The sequence below is a fragment of the Salvelinus alpinus genome, chromosome 8, assembly GCF_045679555.1.
Source record: "Salvelinus alpinus chromosome 8, SLU_Salpinus.1, whole genome shotgun sequence".
Taxonomy (NCBI): domain Eukaryota; kingdom Metazoa; phylum Chordata; class Actinopteri; order Salmoniformes; family Salmonidae; genus Salvelinus; species Salvelinus alpinus.
Window position 1 is genome coordinate 61,652,553 of NC_092093.1, and position 19,252 is coordinate 61,671,804.

The 19,252-nt window shown below is 40.2% G+C and overlaps 1 protein-coding gene across 1 annotated transcript; it reads right to left on the reverse strand.

Annotated features, from left to right (window-relative positions):
• Positions 1-813: 813 nt before the first annotated feature.
• Positions 814-5,525, reverse strand: LOC139583427 (thioredoxin domain-containing protein 6-like). The gene is made up of 15 exons (XM_071414506.1): positions 5,496-5,525; positions 5,292-5,349; positions 5,037-5,140; positions 4,591-4,662; positions 4,176-4,295; positions 4,004-4,085; positions 3,783-3,859; positions 3,572-3,664; positions 3,209-3,351; positions 2,789-2,970; positions 2,389-2,533; positions 2,090-2,197; positions 1,829-1,980; positions 1,456-1,600; positions 814-1,185 (listed from the first exon to the last, which is right to left on the reverse strand). Exons 1-15 carry the CDS (start codon positions 5,523-5,525, stop codon positions 966-968), a joined length of 1,731 nt encoding a protein of 576 aa, XP_071270607.1. The 3' UTR covers positions 814-965.
• Between the last annotated feature and the right edge of the window lie 13,727 nt (positions 5,526-19,252).

Consider the following 19,252-nt stretch of genomic DNA (forward strand, 5'->3'; position numbering starts at 1 on the left):
TTGACTCCGATGTTTCAAAACACAGGCCTTAAATTAAGTAGTTCTAAAATTCCAGACGCAAAAAATTAATGGTGAAAAATATTTGGACCATTACCAGGTTTTACCGCTAGGTTTTATGGGTATGATGACGTGTCCACTGTGCCGGAGTATTCGTCGGGCATAGGGATGCTTGCCCATGTTAACTCCAATTATTTCCCTCAGTTGTCAATTTTGCTGAATGCCCCTGGGTAGTGGACCATTCTTGATACACACTGGAAACTGTTGTGTGAAATACCCAGCAGCGTTGCAGTTCTTGACACTCAAACCGGTGCACCTGGCACCTACTACCATACCCCGTTCAAAGGCACTTCAATCTTTTGTCTTGCCCCTTCACCCTTTGAATGGCACACATAAACAAGCCATGTCTCAATTGTCTCAAGGCTTAAAAATCCTTATTTAACCTGTCTCCTTCCCTTCATCTACACTGACTGAAGTGGATTTAACAAGTGACATCAATAAGGGGTCATAGCTTTCACCTGGATTCCCCATGTTTTGTACACAGCATATATATATATAAATATATATATATACTGTATGAAAATATCAGAAGGGTTTGTCGGACAAGTATTTGGCGCCCTCAGGTGTCCATTTCCTAGAGGTGCGTAGAGCAGGATACATAAAGCTCATGATGGATATATATATATCCATCATGATTATCCATATATATATATATATCCATATACAGATTAAAAGCCTACCACGACACAAAATCTGTAGTACATGAAAACACATAAAAATGTCCATGGGGGAAAACATGACTGCTCATCTGTAGTAAATTCAATTTGTATTTTATTATTGGAAACATCTCAAACAATAGTGTACCTATACAGTAGGTTCCCTCCAACTCCCCATTCAATACAATCTTCAAGTCTACTCACATGTAGGCATTATTAAACCTATGTGTGGGCTTATCGGTTTTCCAGTGTTTATGACGGTATATCCCCAAAAATGAACTTAATATTGTCCATGGCGTGCTGGACATTGGACGAGCCGTGCACGGCGTTCTCCAAGATGCTTTTGGCAAACTGTGCACGTAGAGAGTCGGGTTTGACTTGAATGGCCTGTTCAGGATCGGCAGGCCCCATCATCTCTCTCCATTCTGCGATAGCGTTTTCTTTGCTCAGGATCATCATGATAGATGGACCTCTACAAAAGATAAATCAAATCGGCAGTTAAAGCTGATGCAATGTCAAGACCAGGGTTGGGGTCAATTCAATTCAAATCTGATACATTTAGGCAGTTGAAAAGAAAATTGAAAAGAAATTGCACTATTCAATTGTTGAATAAGTATTTGAATAAATCTCCTGAAATGGAATAGAATAAATCCAAACAAGAGTCAAGACTTAAGTTTCATTCTAGCAAACTATAAACTCAAATGTTTGCAGGTCTTGAATGTTAAAGAACATGGCAACTCACTGTGACATGTAGTCAACCAGGTTATTAAAGAAGTCCTTCCCTTTGTGATCTTTGTAGAACTCCTCTGCCATCTCTCGTGTCAGTTTGGTTTCTTTCACTTGTGAAATACTAAACCCAGCCTCTTTAATTTGATTCATAATGGTATCTGAAATAAAGATCAACAACCACAATTTTCATTGACATTCAATGTCATGACAGAAACAATACTTGTCTCTTTAAAACAACAATTTGCAAGTTTATTTGTTGTAAGAGTACTTTAAATACATTCACACTGAAACAACCTACAACAACCATCTATCCATAATGAGGCAAACATATTAACATTGCCTGGATAAATAACCATGAAGTTAGGACAGAGACCCAGGTACTGTACCTTTGTGTTCTTGTGTTGAGTCAGGTTTGATCACGGCCAGTGTGTGCTCTGTGGGGAAAAAGCGGTTGAGATCTCTCTGAGCCTCCTCGGGAGTAGAGCTGCCATGAATCTGGTTGATGGTCACATTGTCGATTGCAAACTGGGCTCGCAGACTAGGAATAAAGCACAATTACAGTGGCGAGATGAGACAGTTAATTGAACATACATAAATAATATGAAATGAACTAGGACTATCCAAATGAAGTGTTCCCCAGTTGCTACCTTTCAGGGAATCTTTCTTTGGCCTCATCCAAGACTTTTGGACCCAGTAAACCTCTCCAGTGTTGGATTGCATCATCTCGAGTCAAAGCCAAAGCCAACACGGGGCCACTACGATACAACAAGGGAAACAAAACCCTTCTGTCAGAAAGTTCAAGCTGTCGATTCCCCACAATCAGTAGCCAATCGTTTATCTTACATTTGGTCACTGTAAACTGTGCATATTTGATCATCTATCAATCTTATTTTGTCGTTTAGCACGCCACATCCCAACTAAGCAAATTATTGTGGGAGTTTGTCACCTGGTCATATGGTTAATTAGACATGGGAAAAAGTCAGTGCCCTCATGCTCCTTGTAGAACTCTTTGGCCTGGTCCTCAGTGAGGGTTACCTCCCTCTGCATTGCTATCTGGAAGCCAGAGTCATGGATCGTCTTCAAGATCTCATCTTGTCATGTTGAAAAGCAAACCAGAATCTCAGTCAGTAGGTACAGAAGTGAACAGGTGGAACAACAAGATACACATTGGCATGACTAGTATTACTAAACAATAATAATAAGACATGCATATTTATGGTTTTGACTTTAGAACATGTTCACTGAAAAATGCAACTCTAAGAAGATTTGAACCACTCTGAACCACTCATAAAAGGAGCTAGGACTTAGTTCTGGCATAAAATGTAAAACATAAAAGTAGAAGATACCTTTTTTCTCCCTGAGAAGACTTGGACGAATAAGAGCAAGAGTCTTTTCAATCCTTGCATTGGATCCAGCATGCGTCTCTAAAGAAAAATCAACGGTGGGGAAGAAGTATGCCAGTTGCCTGCTAGCCACCTCAGTACTGCTTTCTGACATGCCCAGATCCACCTCCTGTACAACCTTTGACCTAAGAGAGATCACCCAAAACACACATACTTTGTATTCATTTTGCTTGAAAAAAAAAAAAAGTAAGATTTTACAAAAACAATATTCAGGTTTAAGAGAAAGGAACAAGGAAATGTTAGCTGATTTCTGGTACGTTTGATCAAACCTCTCAAATCTGCAATCGGTTGCATGATGTGGTAAGATTGTGCATCAGGCATGTGTGTTTAATCTACTCAGCAAACTGCACTGAGAACCCAAACCTTTTCTTTGGTTGGATGAGCTCAGCGTGTTCAGGATCTATGATGGCTGTCAATGAATGAGACTCTCCTTCACCCACCTCGTCTCCCTTAGACAGAATCAAGGCGTGGACAGGCCCACTAGACATTGCCTTCACAAACGCTGGCTAGAAAATAAAAAATCACTCTAGTCAGATTGTGAAAATTGTCATGTGTGTATTTTATTTTTTAATAACTTGTGTTTTTTTTCTTGTTGTTAAACGAAAACTCCTGCTCTAAGGTATCTGGATGCAATTGGGTGATACTGATACAATTGTGTTACTGAACCCTCCTTGTCACAAGTGCAGCATAGTAAGAAGTAATGTTCTTTGTCTTGCTTTCACCCACCTCTTTGGCTTTCTCCTTATAAAAAGCATGAATCTGCTCTTCATCCAACACCCTCTCCTCCTCCGCAACAATTGAAAAACCAGCATCTAAAGCCTATGCACAATACATTTGTGAGTTAAATGCAGCCATTATATTCAAGTAAAATGCAATAACATGAACAAGGATAGACTATAAGAATTTAATGTGAAGCACTTAGAAGTAAACGCCTTACTTTTTGTATGATTCCTTCCACTTGACCTCCTACTACAGCATCTGGCTTTATGATGACCACATGGTATGTACCATGATCTAATGGCACACACAAGACTTCCTCAAATCCCCTCCATTCAAACTTACCCAAACCATTTAATATCAACAAAATGTTAAACGAAAATATATGCATACAGTAAGAAACGATGTAGCAGTATTCTAGCAGTGAAATTGGTGACATACCGCCAATTTCTATGTCGGCATTTTGGGTCGTCGGAGGCTTTTTTCTTGCTTGATGATTGTCCTCTAAGAAAAGCTTGTGGACCTATTTGAAAGTTTGACGGTGGGTTCAAAATGCTCATCAGTATACCAGTCTACAGACCCCTTACAGGTGACAATGTTAGGAACCTCTTACTTCAGGTACATATTTTGAGCCCAGTTCTTGCTTCTTCTTCTCTTGATCCACCAGTTCCAACATAGTTTTTTGTAGAAGAGGTCCATTGACTCCTCTTACTATTGACACCAATGTACCACCCTGAAACAGCAGAGCACACCACGATGCCAAATGAAAGGTTTACTCTTAGCACAAATGTCAAAATAGTATATTACACCAACTAACAACAGTATATTTTTGGACACTTCTCATGGTTATGACACAATTATCACAGGTGTGCTAACACAGTCTTGTGTTAGTGGGTAAGTGACATATCATATGTCATAACACCTGTCAAACTATTCTGATGCATAAAAAATTACACTGTCTGTAACTTGACATTCAGTGATATAAGATCATGACAATATTATGGTGCTGTTATAAGCTCACTACTTACAGAGTAGAAAAGGAAGACTGGTTGACATTTCCCTTTAAGTGAACTTAACTCAAGTAAACTGTTGGCCTCCCCCTGAAAGTGAGTTAAACAGAGCACTTATGACAATTTACAGCAGTTTATTTTTCAAAAAGGGTATGGATTTCCAGAGGCCCAGATGGAAGTTGTGTTCAATGTACAACAAAAAGAAGAAAAAAGACTGAAACATGGAGGGACCTGTTGCAAAACTTTCTAGAACGTTTTCCGTTGCATGCCTTAATAAACACGACCCAGGTGTTGACATTGGACCTCCACCCAGGCTACTGGTCTGGTAGGGTCTGGATCATGGACCTCCCGCCACACAGATAGGTACCAGAATTAGTTTGGCTAGGTTTTAATGCACAGGGTTACCAGAAGTGTACCAGGATCAGAATCTGACGGTGATGATAGCTGAAAATGCCTTAACTTACCATAGCGAAGCGCAACAGTTCATCTCCATATTCACTCCTCAATTTTCTGAAGATGTTCTGTACAGCCTTGCATGGCCCACACCATCTCTGGTAGACTTCTATTACTACAAACATGGATATCAGCATATTACTCCTCATATCAAAACTACAGCAGCCTGACAGCTTCTTAGTTCATTATCTGACAGCATGACCATTCATTAAAGAAAACTCAAGCAGCTCATATTTACTACGTGACAACCTTTGAAAGCTGCCTACCAAGAAGTCCTGGGCCTGACAATGCTTCCTCCCATTGTTCTTCAGAAGATATTTCAATCTGTAAAATTATATTAAAAAAGGACAATGTAAAGACACATTTATTTATTTCAAAGAATGACTGGCGGCTACTGTTACTGTACTGCTGATGAACAACAAGAAATCTGTGTTGGGAGTTAACGTTAGCTAGTTGTAGACAAACCTTACTTGAATTTGGACGTCCTTTTTCCTTGACATGTTCTAAATGTAAATATATTTAAATAATTATTGATTCATTCACATTGCTGTTTTTGTTTTCAAACTTGTGGGGAAAAAAGCAACAGGCGAACGTTAGATTGCTAGCCAGTTAAACCGTCAAAAGTTGCCAGTGATACTGTAAGCAGAAGGCTAAACACCTGGCAACAATAATACTGTTAACGTTACCTTAACAACAGAGTCACTCTTTCAAACATTCTTTCTGTTTGAAAGTATGCAATTGCTATGACTTAGGACTTCATAACTAGCTAGAAATATGTCACTGGCCATACCTTGCTTTGATAAATTAAAATGTAGCTAGCTAGTAAGAAATATACTGTGACGACCCTGGGTTTATAAGCGCGGAAATCGACACTGCCGCACGAGAATGCTTCTGCGGCACAGTCGATAGCGCGCCGGACCTCAGGCTAGAAGGTCGAGGATTCGAGGACTGCTCCCTGCCTGTTTCATTACAATACTTTTGGAACAGCCATCTGCCTTACAAGTACGTGTGTACTTGACGACCCGTCACACCCGTCATACGTGTGTACTTGACGACCCGTCATGAATGACGACCCGTCATTCAGGGCAGCTGTTTTGAGCCCCACATTTTTAGGTTGCTTGTTTTGCTTGTTATTTTTGCATTAATACGTGTCACATATCAGTTCGCAAACAATGTAAAAAAAAAAATCATTGAGTTAATAAAGCCACATACAAACATGGTCTCATTTTTGCTTTCTTGAGTAAGGCAGCTCCAAAAGGCAGGTGTTTCGGCCTAGCTCAGTGCTTTCAGTGGTGGTGGGACAAGCCAGCAAAAAATACGGAGCGTTGCGCCATGTTTGGCTCAGTGTTCTGTCACTCATGGGGGATACTACGTTACCGCCAAGTCTTATTGGTAGAGCTGAAAACTTTTTGCCCCTTGGGTTCTGCCATAGAGTTACATTAGAAGTGCCCATCCAAGAAGGCTCAAGGTCATTGGCCACAGATAGAATGACATCAAATCACGTTATATCTACAGTAGCTTTGATTGGACTTATCATGTCAACATCATACTGTCAAAATTTTAGCTAGCAAGCTAGCAGTCATCATCATGAATCAAGTCGACAATCTACTGGCAAATCCTTTTCAAACCTTGTCATATGAAGAGAAATTAGAGATAAAATATATCGGTGCTCATCGGCCATTGGACATAAACATTACTCAACAATGAGGGGTTTGGAAGGAAGCATTTCTGCAACTCCTCAAGTTATTTTCCTTGGTCATCGCAGAGGTGTCACGCCTGCTCCCGCTCTCCCTCTCTGGCGCTCGAGGGCGCCAGGCTTCCCTTCATTACGCACACCTGTCAACATCATTACGCGCAGCTGCACAATACTGGACTCACCTGGACTCCATTACTTTGTTGATTACCCCCTCTATATTTGTCTGCTCCTCAGTTTGTTCCCTGTGTCAGCATTGATGTCGTTATTTTTCCCCTGTCCAGACGCTGTTCCTGTTCTGTTTCATATCCGTGTTTCATTAAATGTTCACTCCCTGTACCTGCTTCTATTCTCAAACGTCGATCCTTACAAGAGGTGTATGTTTTGTACAACATAATGCAGAAACGAACCATTGATGCAGCAGGAATCACCGGAGCAATCAACAACTTCAAGGTAAACGTTCAAAACATTTGCGAGCAAACTAATGCACTGGCCAAAGGACATGTTGATGCCACTAAACCAAGGCAGAGAGAACTTAACACTGCACCCGTGATAGAGGAGACATGCGATACAATCGCTGCTCATGTGCAAGAAAGGTTTTCTGAAAGTGATCACTTAATTGCAGCAAAGTTGGTGGACAGCTCATTTTCCCCCCAGTATGTACATTCCTTTCTGACCGCAGCACTCCAGTGTGCTACCAAGCTATGGCCTGTGGGCAACCAGGAGACGCTGAAAACAGATCTGTCCACCAGCATTATGAGTTGGACACTGGAAAGACAGCACTTTCTTTATTGAAATCACTCTACGAGAACAACCTGCAGGAGGCCTTGTCTGAGACGGTCTCTCTTCTCAAAATCATCATCACCACTCCGATGACAACTGCTGAGTCACAGAGAAACTTTTCCACTCTTAAAAGGATCAAAACCTCCACACGCAACTCCATGAGCCAGAAAAGGTTCAATGCATTGGCATGCTGTCAATCCAGCATGACTTCATCCAGAGAATGCCAGACTTTGATGACAAAGTAATTGAGACATTTACCCACAAGAAGGACCACCATGCCAACTTCCTATTCAAGTGAGCACAACACAACAATGGCGAGTCCATAAATATGTCTGGTATGCTGCTGCATAAGTGATGTAATATGCCAGAGAGATATGTATACTGTAGCTAAGAAAGCAATACTAAGTGTATTTTGCATAGTAAGCCGTTAGTAGCCTATGTGTCTCACCCTAAGAATGTGGTTCCTTTCACTCTTAGAACTTACCTTACTGTTCTGACTTGGTATTGGTATTTTTGGTATTTTATTAGGATCCCCATTAGCTGTTGCAAAAGCAGCAGCTACTCTTCCTGGGGTCCACACAAAACATGAAACATTACATAATACAGAGCATTAATAGACAATAACAGCTCAAGAACAGCTCCACTTGGTGATGCCTACAGTATGTAGCCTATAGCCTGTTTTAGAGAAATGTCATCATCGAATATTGTAATAGCTTTCATTGCCAGCTTACCTGCCCCCATTGTAAGAGCTTTCATTGTCTGCTTATGTGCCCCTGTTAATTTAGCCTACTGTTCGGCCTTGGTATAAAGGGAGAATACTGTAAGAACGGCCCATGTTCTGAATTATGTCGCTGTCCATTTCTAAATTGCTGAACGAATAAGCATATTGCCTACTGTTTTGACATGGTAGTGCACATGTAGCCTTCAGCCTGTTTTAGATAAATGTAATGATCGAATATTGTAAGAGCTTTCATTGTCTGCTTATATGCCCCAGTTATTTATCTTACAGTTCTGACTTGGTGTACAGGGAGAATACTGTAAGAACGGCCCATGTTGTGAATTATGTCGCTGTCAATTTCATAAGTGCTGAACAAATAGGCAGCATATAGGCTACATCTGTCTCAGCTAGCTCAGCTAGCTAATCAAAATTACGGCTTGCCTCTTTAACGGCTTATCGTCATATATGCCATTATCATAGTTTGTACATATGCATTGTTATATTGCTTATATAGGTCTCTCATTAGTATCTTATTAATCATTTTAGGCAATGTTAGAATGATGCATTTCATTGTTTTTCTTACTTTGTGTGTTATAATTAGCTAGGGTGCTTTTCTCCACGAGGAGGGTGTTAAATTACAGACCCAACAACAATATATTACAGTATCCCCTCCTCCTAACCATGTTTGCCAGTGACAGTCTCTTTCCATTTAAATATTTTTGTTCAACAAAAAGTTCCCGACCCATGTAATTCCAGTTCATATTGCGAGGGTTGTTTTGTTTGCACAATGCTTTCAGTGCGTCTGTATATTGTCTATAAAAGTGGATCCTCGTGATTGTATTTTCCTTCCCTTTTAGACCACATAGGACTAATAAAATACTTCAAATAGAAGGCTAACCGTTGAGTCTGGGTCTCTCTCTCGCTCTCGTGACATAACGAAGGCCTCAACATCTTGCTGAATTTATCTGAACTTATTTATTGAATTTATTTCTGTCGCTGTCCATTTCGATATTGCTGAACGAATAAGCCTACCTCATCGCAGCTCATTTGCTTGCACTTGCTTATACTTAGAGCTAAGTGTTATTTATATAAGAATAAACATTGTGAATTCACTGAACATTAATGTAATAATGTTTGTGTATGATTCAAAAGTCAAAACTCATTTACACAAATCAACAAGGTGTGATAACGTGCGTCTCGGTGAGAGGTGCAGGAGTCAGGCGCAGGAGAGCAGGGATGTCTGAGAAGCGTTTTTAATCATATAGTCCACCAATACAAAAATGGCACAGACGAAAATCCAAAAACTACGCTCACGATACTCAGCGACCCGTGCACAAGCACGGAGGAACAAACACAGTTCCGACACTTACATACACGTGCGTAAATCGTGAACACAACAAACATCAAAATACAATCGAGCGCAATACACACAAGTCTAATCCCGCACGAACTAAGGCAGGAAACAGGTACCCTATATACACACAGAAATAAACGCAATTGAAACCAGGTGTGAAAAGAATCACAGACAAAACAAACAGAAAGTGGGGAAACTACCATGACCTTTTGTTCATAATATATTTTATGGTAGGCCTATGCTTCTATCCACATTATTAACAACAACATTCATTGGTTTTGGCCAAGCTGGTGTGGCTTTCTGCTGTCTTTCATTTTAACTCCGTTTTTGTTAATAGCATTTACATATTTTGGAACAGATTTCAGAAGTGTGAGAAAATGGTGAACAAAATCATGGACAGTTAGTATTCTCTATAATAACACCTAAAAGCAAGAGATCGCTTTGTGCACAGGTAAGATCAGGGATATTGTCTCTGTATATTAAAACAGGTGTCACGCGGAGCGGAACAGGTGAACCCAAGAGCAGACTCAGATGAGGAGACTGAGATGAGGTAACCAAGGTATTTATTGAAACATGGGGAAGATGGGGTGTAGGCCAGGGGAAGCTCGGGCGGGTTGCAGGAAGCCCGTTGCGGAGGCTGAGGCTGGAGCGAGGGGAGTTGGGACTGAGTAAGCAGTTCCGGAGAGGAATCCAAGGACGCAGTGGAGTGGGGGGTCCAGGACAGAGTAGCAGGACTGACGAGACATGAGACTGGAGACAGAGGCCAAAGTCAGAGCGGGCAGAACTGTAGCGGGGAGGAAACCAGCATCAGGCAATGGAAACCAGGCATAACACGAAAACAGGATCTAAGCAGGAACAAACGGCAAAAAAATGCAGACTGACTGAGCAGAGGTTACGATCTGGCAGCGTGAAAGTGGCAGGGCTGAGTATTTGTAGAGGTCTTGATTATGGAAAAGGTTGCAGGTGGTGGAGATCTGCTCTGCCTCCAGCACGCCTGTCTCCACCCACACAATCACACACACACACACACACAGAGGGAGAGAGTACTGGGGGAGTGGCGGCAGGTTAGGGAGACAGGATGAGAAGTAGCGGGCGTAGCAACAGCAGATGTAACAACAGGTCGGTACTGTGGTGAAATGGAAGAGGAAAGTTTATGTAACTATTGTGACTTCGGAGAAATAGAGAATGAAACTAATTTTATCCTCTATTGCCCTGTCTACCACGATATACGCTTGCTCTTATTCCAGAAAGCACACCAGATATACCCTGGCATTATGTGGCTGAGTGATGAGGAGAAAGGGGTCAATCTCTGGATTATCACTGCTATTGCTAAGGACCAGTATCCTCCTACACCTCATTTAACTTTTCTACACCAGGGGGGTGTTATTAGGTGGATTGGGAAAGGGGAAAGTGTGAAACATTTTTTTTTTACACTGCAAAGTTCTGGAATAAGAATTATGGTGTAGCCTGCATGGCCATGGGATTCTGCCTGTCCCGGGTGCAAAGTGTTGAATGAGGGGTCTGGCTGGGGAGTGAGTGGAAGGGTGACCTGTGGACTGGTGAGGTTTGCGCACGCCTGCTGTGACGGGGTCGGCAGCTCTCGACCAGCAGCCCTCATTCCACTCATCAACAACAAAGTGGGTGACGATGGAACTACCAGCTCAAAGAACCTGGAAGAGGGAAAGGCTCTTATCGACTCACTCATAAAGGAGAGATGCTCAGGACGGCCGATAGGATCATATATATTACAGTCATTTATCTCAAGGGATTATCTGGTATAAGATATCAAAACATCAGATTTTATTGTCTACTGTTGAGTGATTGTTTTTTCTATAAAGTATCTGTGCTCAATACCTCTGTCCTTAACTCTTCCCACAAAGGGATCAGTCTACTTATCTGCTGAGTAAATGGTGGATGATATGCTATACTTCTGGAAAATGAATATTTAGAAAACTAACGCATATAATGTAAATGTTTAAAGGTTTGTCTGTTGTGCCTATATGAAATAAGTCATAAGTCTGTGTAGCCAACTATTTACTGTTTATATTCAGTATTTAAATTCTTCATACATACATGAATATGCAGAAATCTATTCTCCTAAACTATGACCCTTATCGTTATCAGTACCAACATCTTGACAATTTGAATGATGACATGATATATAAATACTTAAAGAATATATGCGTGGATATCAGTGTGTAGTTCCGGTGCCATGCCGGCTGTCCTATTTTACATCTTGTGTGAAGATGTCAGGCACTTCCAAACAAATGACCAACACATAAAAACCTGCATTCACCCTGTGGGTCAAAAAGCACTCCCTGAAAATATGTTTCTTATAGTTCAGCACATTACTAGGTCTATAACAGCAGATTTAATGCATTACTAGTTCTATAACAGCAGATTTAATGCATTACTAGTTCTATAACAGCAGATTTAATGCATTACTAGGTCTATAACAGCAGATTTAATGCATTACTAGGTCTATAACAGCAGATTTAATGCATTACTAGGTCTATAACAGCAGATTTAATGCATTACTAGGTCTATAACAGCAGATTTAATGCATTACTAGGTCTATAACAGCAGATTAATGCATTACTAGGTCTATAACAGCAGATTTAATGCATTACTAGGTCTATAACAGCAGATTTAATGCATTACTAGGTCTATAACAGCAGATGTAATGCATTACTAGGTCTATAACAGCAGCTTTAATGCATTACTAGTTCTATAACAGCAGATTTAATGCATTACTAGGTCTATAACAGCAGATGTAATGCATTACTAGTTCTATAACAGCAGATGTAATGCATTACTAGTTCTATAACAGCAGATTTAACGCATTACTAGTTCTATAACAGCAGATTTAATGCATTACTAGTTCTATATCAGCAGATTTAATGCATTACTAGTTCTATATCAGCAGATGTAATGCATTACTAGGTCTATAACAGCAGATTTAATGCATTACTAGGTCTATAACAGCAGATGTAATGCATTACTAGTTCTATAACAGCAGATTTAATGCATTACTAGTTCTATAACAGCAGATTTAATGCATTACTAGGTCTATAACAGCAAATGTAATGCATTACTAGGTCTATAACAGCAGATTTAATGCATTACTAATTCTATTACAGCAGATTTAATGCATTACTAGTTCTATAACAGCAGATTTAATGCATTACTAGTTCTATAACAGCAGATGTAATGCATTACTAGGTCTATAACAGCAGATTTAATGCATTACTAGGTCTATAACAGCAGATGTAATGCATTACTAGTTCTATAACAGCAGATTTAATGCATTACTAGGTCTATAACAGCAGATTTAATGCATTACTAGGTCTATAACAGCAAATGTAATGCATTACTAGGTCTATAACAGCAGATTTAATGCATTACTAGTTCTATAACAGCAGATTTAATGCATTACTAATTCTATAACAGCAGATTTAATGCATTACCTGTTCTATAACAGCAGATTTAATGCATTACTAGTTCTATAACAGCAGATTTAATGCATTACTAGGTCTATAACAGCAGATTTAATGCATTACTAGGTCTATAACAGCAGATGTAATGCATTACTAGGTCTATAACAGCAGATGTAATGCATTACTAGTTCTATAACAGCAGATTTAATGCATTACTAGGTCTATAACAGCAGATTTAATGCATTACTAGGTCTATAACAGCAAATATAATGCATTACTAGTTCTATAACAGCAGATTTAATGCATTACTAGGTCTATAACAGCAGATTTAATGCATTACTAGGTCTATAACAGCAAATATAACGCATTACTAGGTCTATAACAGCAGATTTAATGCATTACCTGTTCTATAACAGCAGATTTAATGCATTACTAGTTCTATAACAGCAGATTTAATGCATTACTAGGTCTATAACAGCATATTTAATCCATTACTAGGTCTATAACAGCAGATTTAATGCATTAATAGGTCTATAACAGCAGATTTAATGCATTACTAGGTCTATAACAGCAGCTTTAATGCATTACTAGGTCTATAACAGCAGATTTAATGCATTACTAGGTCTATAACAGCAGATTTAATGCATTACTAGGTCTATAACAGCAGATTTAATGCATTACTAGGTCTATAACAGCAGATGTAATGCATTACTAGGTCTATAACAGCAGCTTTAATGCATTACTAGTTCTATAACAGCAGATTTAATGCATTGCTAGTTCTATAACAGCAGATTTAATGCATTACTAGTTCTATAACAGCAGATGTAATGCATTACTAGGTCTATAACAGCAGATGTAATGCATTACTAGTTCTATAACAGCAGATTAATGCATTACTAGGTCTATAACAGCAGATTTAATGCATTACTAGGTCTATAACAGCAGATTTAATGCATTACTAGGTCTATAACAGCAGATGTAATGCATTACTAGGTCTATAACAGCAGCTTTAATGCATTACTAGTTCTATAACAGCAGATTTAATGCATTACTAGGTCTATAACAGCAGATGTAATGCATTACTAGTTCTATAACAGCAGATGTAATGCATTACTAGTTCTATAACAGCAGATTTAATGCATTACTAGTTCTATAACAGCAGATTTAATGCATTACTAGTTCTATATCAGCAGATTTAATGCATTACTAGTTCTATAACAGCAGATTTAATGCATTACTAATTCTATAACAGCAGATTTAATGCATTACCTGTTCTATAACAGCAGATTTAATGCATTACTAGTTCTATAACAGCAGATTTAATGCATTACTAGGTCTATAACAGCAGATTTAATGCATTACTAGTTCTATAACAGCAGATGTAATGCATTACTAGGTCTATAACAGCAGATGTAATGCATTACTAGTTCTATAACAGCAGATTTAATGCATTACTAGGTCTATAACAGCAGATTTAATGCATTACTAGGTCTATAACAGCAAATGTAATGCATTACTAGATCTATAACAGCAGATTTAATGCATTACTAGTTCTATAACAGCAGATTTAATGCATTACTAATTCTATAACAGCAGATTTAATGCATTACCTGTTCTATAACAGCAGATTTAATGCATTACTAGTTCTATAACAGCAGATTTAATGCATTACTAGGTCTATAACAGCAGATTTAATCCATTACTAGGTCTATAACAGCAGATTTAATGCATTACTAGGTCTATAACAGCAGATTTAATGCATTACTAGTTCTACTATAAGAGTATCTTTAATGCATTACCTGGTCTATAACAGCAGCTTCAGTGCATTACCTGGTCTACTAAGAGCCACTTTGTAGGGAAATGGTGCGTGGGAGGGTCCGCAACCAAGATTCCTTTCTTTTTTTAAATAGATCAAATGATAACATTATTGCAGAATGTTTTATTTCATTCTATTAGTTCTGATAATTATTAGGCACTTTCCTTAGGTTGCTAAGACCTTTCTGGATAAAGATTGTAGTTTAGCCAAGCAATACTGTATGTTAAGTTATTGTGAGAAAGGTAATATGTCCTATAAGTAGTTCCCAAACTCTTTATAGTCCCGTACCCCTTCAAACATTCAACCTCCAGCTGCGTACCCCCTCTAGCGCCAGGGTCAGCGCACTCTCAAATGTTGTTTTTTGCCATCATTGTAAGCCTGCCCCACACACACTATACGATACATTTATTAAACATAAGAATGAGTGTGAGTTTTTGTCACGGCCCTGGCTCGTGGGAAGTGACAAAGAGCTCTTATAGGACCAGGGCACACATAATAATATAATAATCAATAATTTTGCTCTTTACTTAACCATCTTGCATATAAAACCTTATTTGTTAATTGAAAATTGTGAATAACTCACCACAGGTTAACGAGAAGGGTGTGCTTGAAAGGATGCACATAACTCTGCAATGTTGGGTTGTATTGGAGAGAGTCTCAGTCTTAAATAATTTTCCACACACAGTCTGTGCCTGTATTTAGTTTTCAAGCTAGTGAGGGCCGAGAATCCACTCTCACATAGGTACGTGGTTGCAAAGGGCATCAGTGTCTTAACAGCGCGATTTGCCAAGGCAGGATACTCTGAGCGCAGCCCAATCCAGAAATCTGGCAGTGGCTTCTGATTAAATTACATTTTCACAGAACTGCTTGTTGCAATTTCGATGAGGCTCTCTTGTTCAGATATCGGTAAGTGGACTGGAGGCATGAAAGGGATAACGAATCCAGTTGTTTGTGTCATCCGTTTCGGAAAAGTACCTGCGTAATTGCGTACCCAACTCACTCAGGTGCTTCGCTATATCACATTTGACATTGCCTGTAAGCTTGAGTTAATTTGCACACAAAAAATCATACAATGATGGAAAGACCTGTGTGTTGTCCTTGTTAATGCAGAAAGAGAAGATCTTCAACTTCTTAATCATAGCCTCAATTTTGTCCTGCACATTGAATATAGTTGCAGAGAGTTCCTGTAATACTAGATTCAGATCATTCAGGCGAGAAAAAACCTCACCCAGATAGTCCAGCCGTGTGAGAAACTCGTCATCATGCAAGCGATCCGGCAAGTGAAAATGATGGTCAGTAAAGAAAACTTTAAGCTCGTCTCTCAATTTAAAAAAAAAACGTGTCAATACTTTGCCCCTTGATAACCAGTGTATTTCTGTATGTTGTAAAAGCGTTACATGGTCGCTGCCCATATCATTGCATAATGCAGAAAATACACAAGAGTTCAGGGGCCTTGTTTTAACAAAGTTAACCCTTTTCACTGTAGTGTCCAAAATGTCTTTCAAGCTGTCAGGCATTCCCTTGGCAGCAAGAACCTCTCGGTGGATGCTGCAGTGTACCCAAGTGGTGCACTCTGGAGCAACTGCTTGCACGCGCGTTACCACTCCACTATGTCTCCCTGTCATGGCTTTTGCGCCATCAGTACAGATACCAACACATCTTGACCACCAAAGTCCATTTGATGTCACAAAGCTGTCCAGTACTTTAAAAATATCCTCTCGTGTTGTCCTGGTTTCGAGAAGAGGATGACTTCCTTAATTGATCCCCCATAAACGTAACGGACATAGGAGCTGTGCCAGGCCTGCCACCTCTGTTGACTCATCCAGCTGTAACGCATAGAATTCACTGGCTTGTATGCGAAGCAGTAATTGTTTCAAAACATCTCCTGCCATGTCACTGATGCGTTGTGAAACAGTGTTGTTTGATGAAGACATTGTCTGTGTAGTTTTTTGGGCCTTTTCCCCCAGCATTGTCCCAGCCATATCCGCGGCAGCAGGAAGAATCAGTCCAGCTCTACCTACCTGACTAGACTAACCCCCTATACAAGGTCCTTAGGCTTATACAAAAATAGATCTATGGCAATAAGATCATTATAGCTGTAATACATGATAATCTTCCAGGCTAAGCTCCAAAGCCTTATTAATAACCACCCGTATCATGATTTGGATCAATGAAACTGCGTCATAATTTGTTGCAATGTGTCTAACCTGGTGTCGGGCTTCGAGTTAGTTAGGAGATTCTGATTCTTTTCAGAGTTACATTAGGTAACTAACAATGACCTCAACGTGTAGCTGTTATTTAAAAAAAATTCAGCCTTTGGTTATCGCAAATTGCGGAGAAATTGCACCTCCTGATGCCCCAAAAAGAAATGACGGTACTCACCTAAAGTAGCCTGGCCACTAGCTACATTATTTTCACACGTCTGGTTCCAAGCTGAAACCCTCATACTTTAACACAATCCATGTCCCAACTGTCACTTGTAATCTCCCCCACACCACAAAAGGTTTGTAAATCCATACATGTAACCTAAGACCATATGCAGACCAGTGGTGTTTACAAAACACAGTTGTGTCAGCAGGAGATCTTAACAAAGGCAATAATTCACCCCCATTGCCCTGCCATTTCCTACAGTCCTGGCTACAATAATGTATTGCTCTTATCATCTATTCCTATTCTCAAAAATCTAGACAATACAAAAATATTTTGTCTAATCAGTCAACCCTTTTCACACTACTGAGCCTTGCTGAGCTGTGCTGCACTCGCTGGCCTGGCTGCACATCCACTATAGCTGTTGGAACAATGATAAAATGAGATGAAAATAACATAAAAAATCTGAGCCAGCACAGTGCGATTAGGCTTGGCAAAATACTCTGAAAATGATTACCCCTTCTGTAAATGATCATGTCCAATAGGTTGTGGCAGATGCTACGGGATAACACACAGTCCCAGGAGGAGAGACAGGAGATGGCTACGGGATAAGACACTGCCCCAGGAGGAGAGACAGGAGATGGATAAGATGGCTACGAGATAACACACTGCCCCAGGAGGAGAGACAGGAGATGGCTACGGGATAAGACACTGCCCCAGGAGGAGAGACAGGAGATGGATAAGATGGCTACGAGATAACACACTGCCCCAGGAGGAGAGACAGGAGATGGCTACGGGATAAGAGACTACCACAGGAGGAGAGACAGGAGATGGATAAGATGGCTACGGGATAACACACTGCCCCAGGAGGAGAGACAGGAGATGGCTACGGGATAAGAGACTACCACAGGAGGAGAGACAGGAGATAGCTACGGGATATGATACTACCCCAGGAGGCGAGACAGGAGATAGCTACAGGATAAGACACTAGCCCAGGAGGAGAGACAGGAGATGGCTATGGGATAAGACACCTCCCCAGGAGGAGAGACAGGAGGTGGAGCTTCTTTGGGTGGCCTTCACCTCCAGCCTGGAACTCCTCCATGCAGACATGTGCAAAGTCTTTACCATGGGTTCCAACTTCTCCCTGGTCAATAACAATGCCTTAGTGAAGACTGGCATAAAACGTAGGGAAGTGTCACAGTCAGAGGGGCAATTTTTATATTGTTTTCCACACAGGGCCGGCTCCAGGCTTAAGCGACATAAGCGGTCGCTTAGGGCCCCTGTCCGCTAGCGAGGCCTCAACCTTTGAGAGTTAGCATAGTAGAATACACAGGTACAATTTCTAAATTGGGTTGTGCATCGGCAATTTTTCTCTTATGTCAGTCACTGACAGTCACTCAATTAGCCATGTCAGCTAACCATTTTTAGATTGGTAAGTTAGTCTAGCCAGCTATCTAAACTTGTAGTAATCATGACCGAATAGGCACTCAAAGCACTGACATCCCCTGACCTCCATTGATTTTGTTAGTCACTCTCACTCAGATATCATTAATATGGCATATGCCATGGCAAAATGTGTAGAATTGCAGGAAATTAGCTTAAATAATGCAACAACAAAAGATCTCTGCCCCATGGCAAAATGAGTAGAATTGCATGAAATGTTCTTTAAAACTGCAACATTTTCTCATTACCCCATGGCTAAATGTGTAGAATTGCAGGAAATTAACTTTAAACATTAAATGTTTCTCTCTGCCGTCAAGAGGGGGGCTACTAAAATGTCGTGTCCTCGAGGTGGGGGAGGGGCCTCCAACCAAATCTCACTGAGGGCCCCCAAAAGGCTAGAGCCAGCCCTGTTTCCACACTAGGCAATGCTAAGCTGCAGCTAAGTAAGAAAAAAAACACAGGTCGACATTGATTGTCATGAGTCTTGCCCTGGAGGTGTAGCTTAGCGGTTTATGCTAGATGGCCAGCTGCAAAGTCAAAATTCATGAAAACACAAATTCGTTTTTTGGTCTTAATTTAAGATCTGACATTAGGGTTAGCAGTGTGGTTAAGGTTA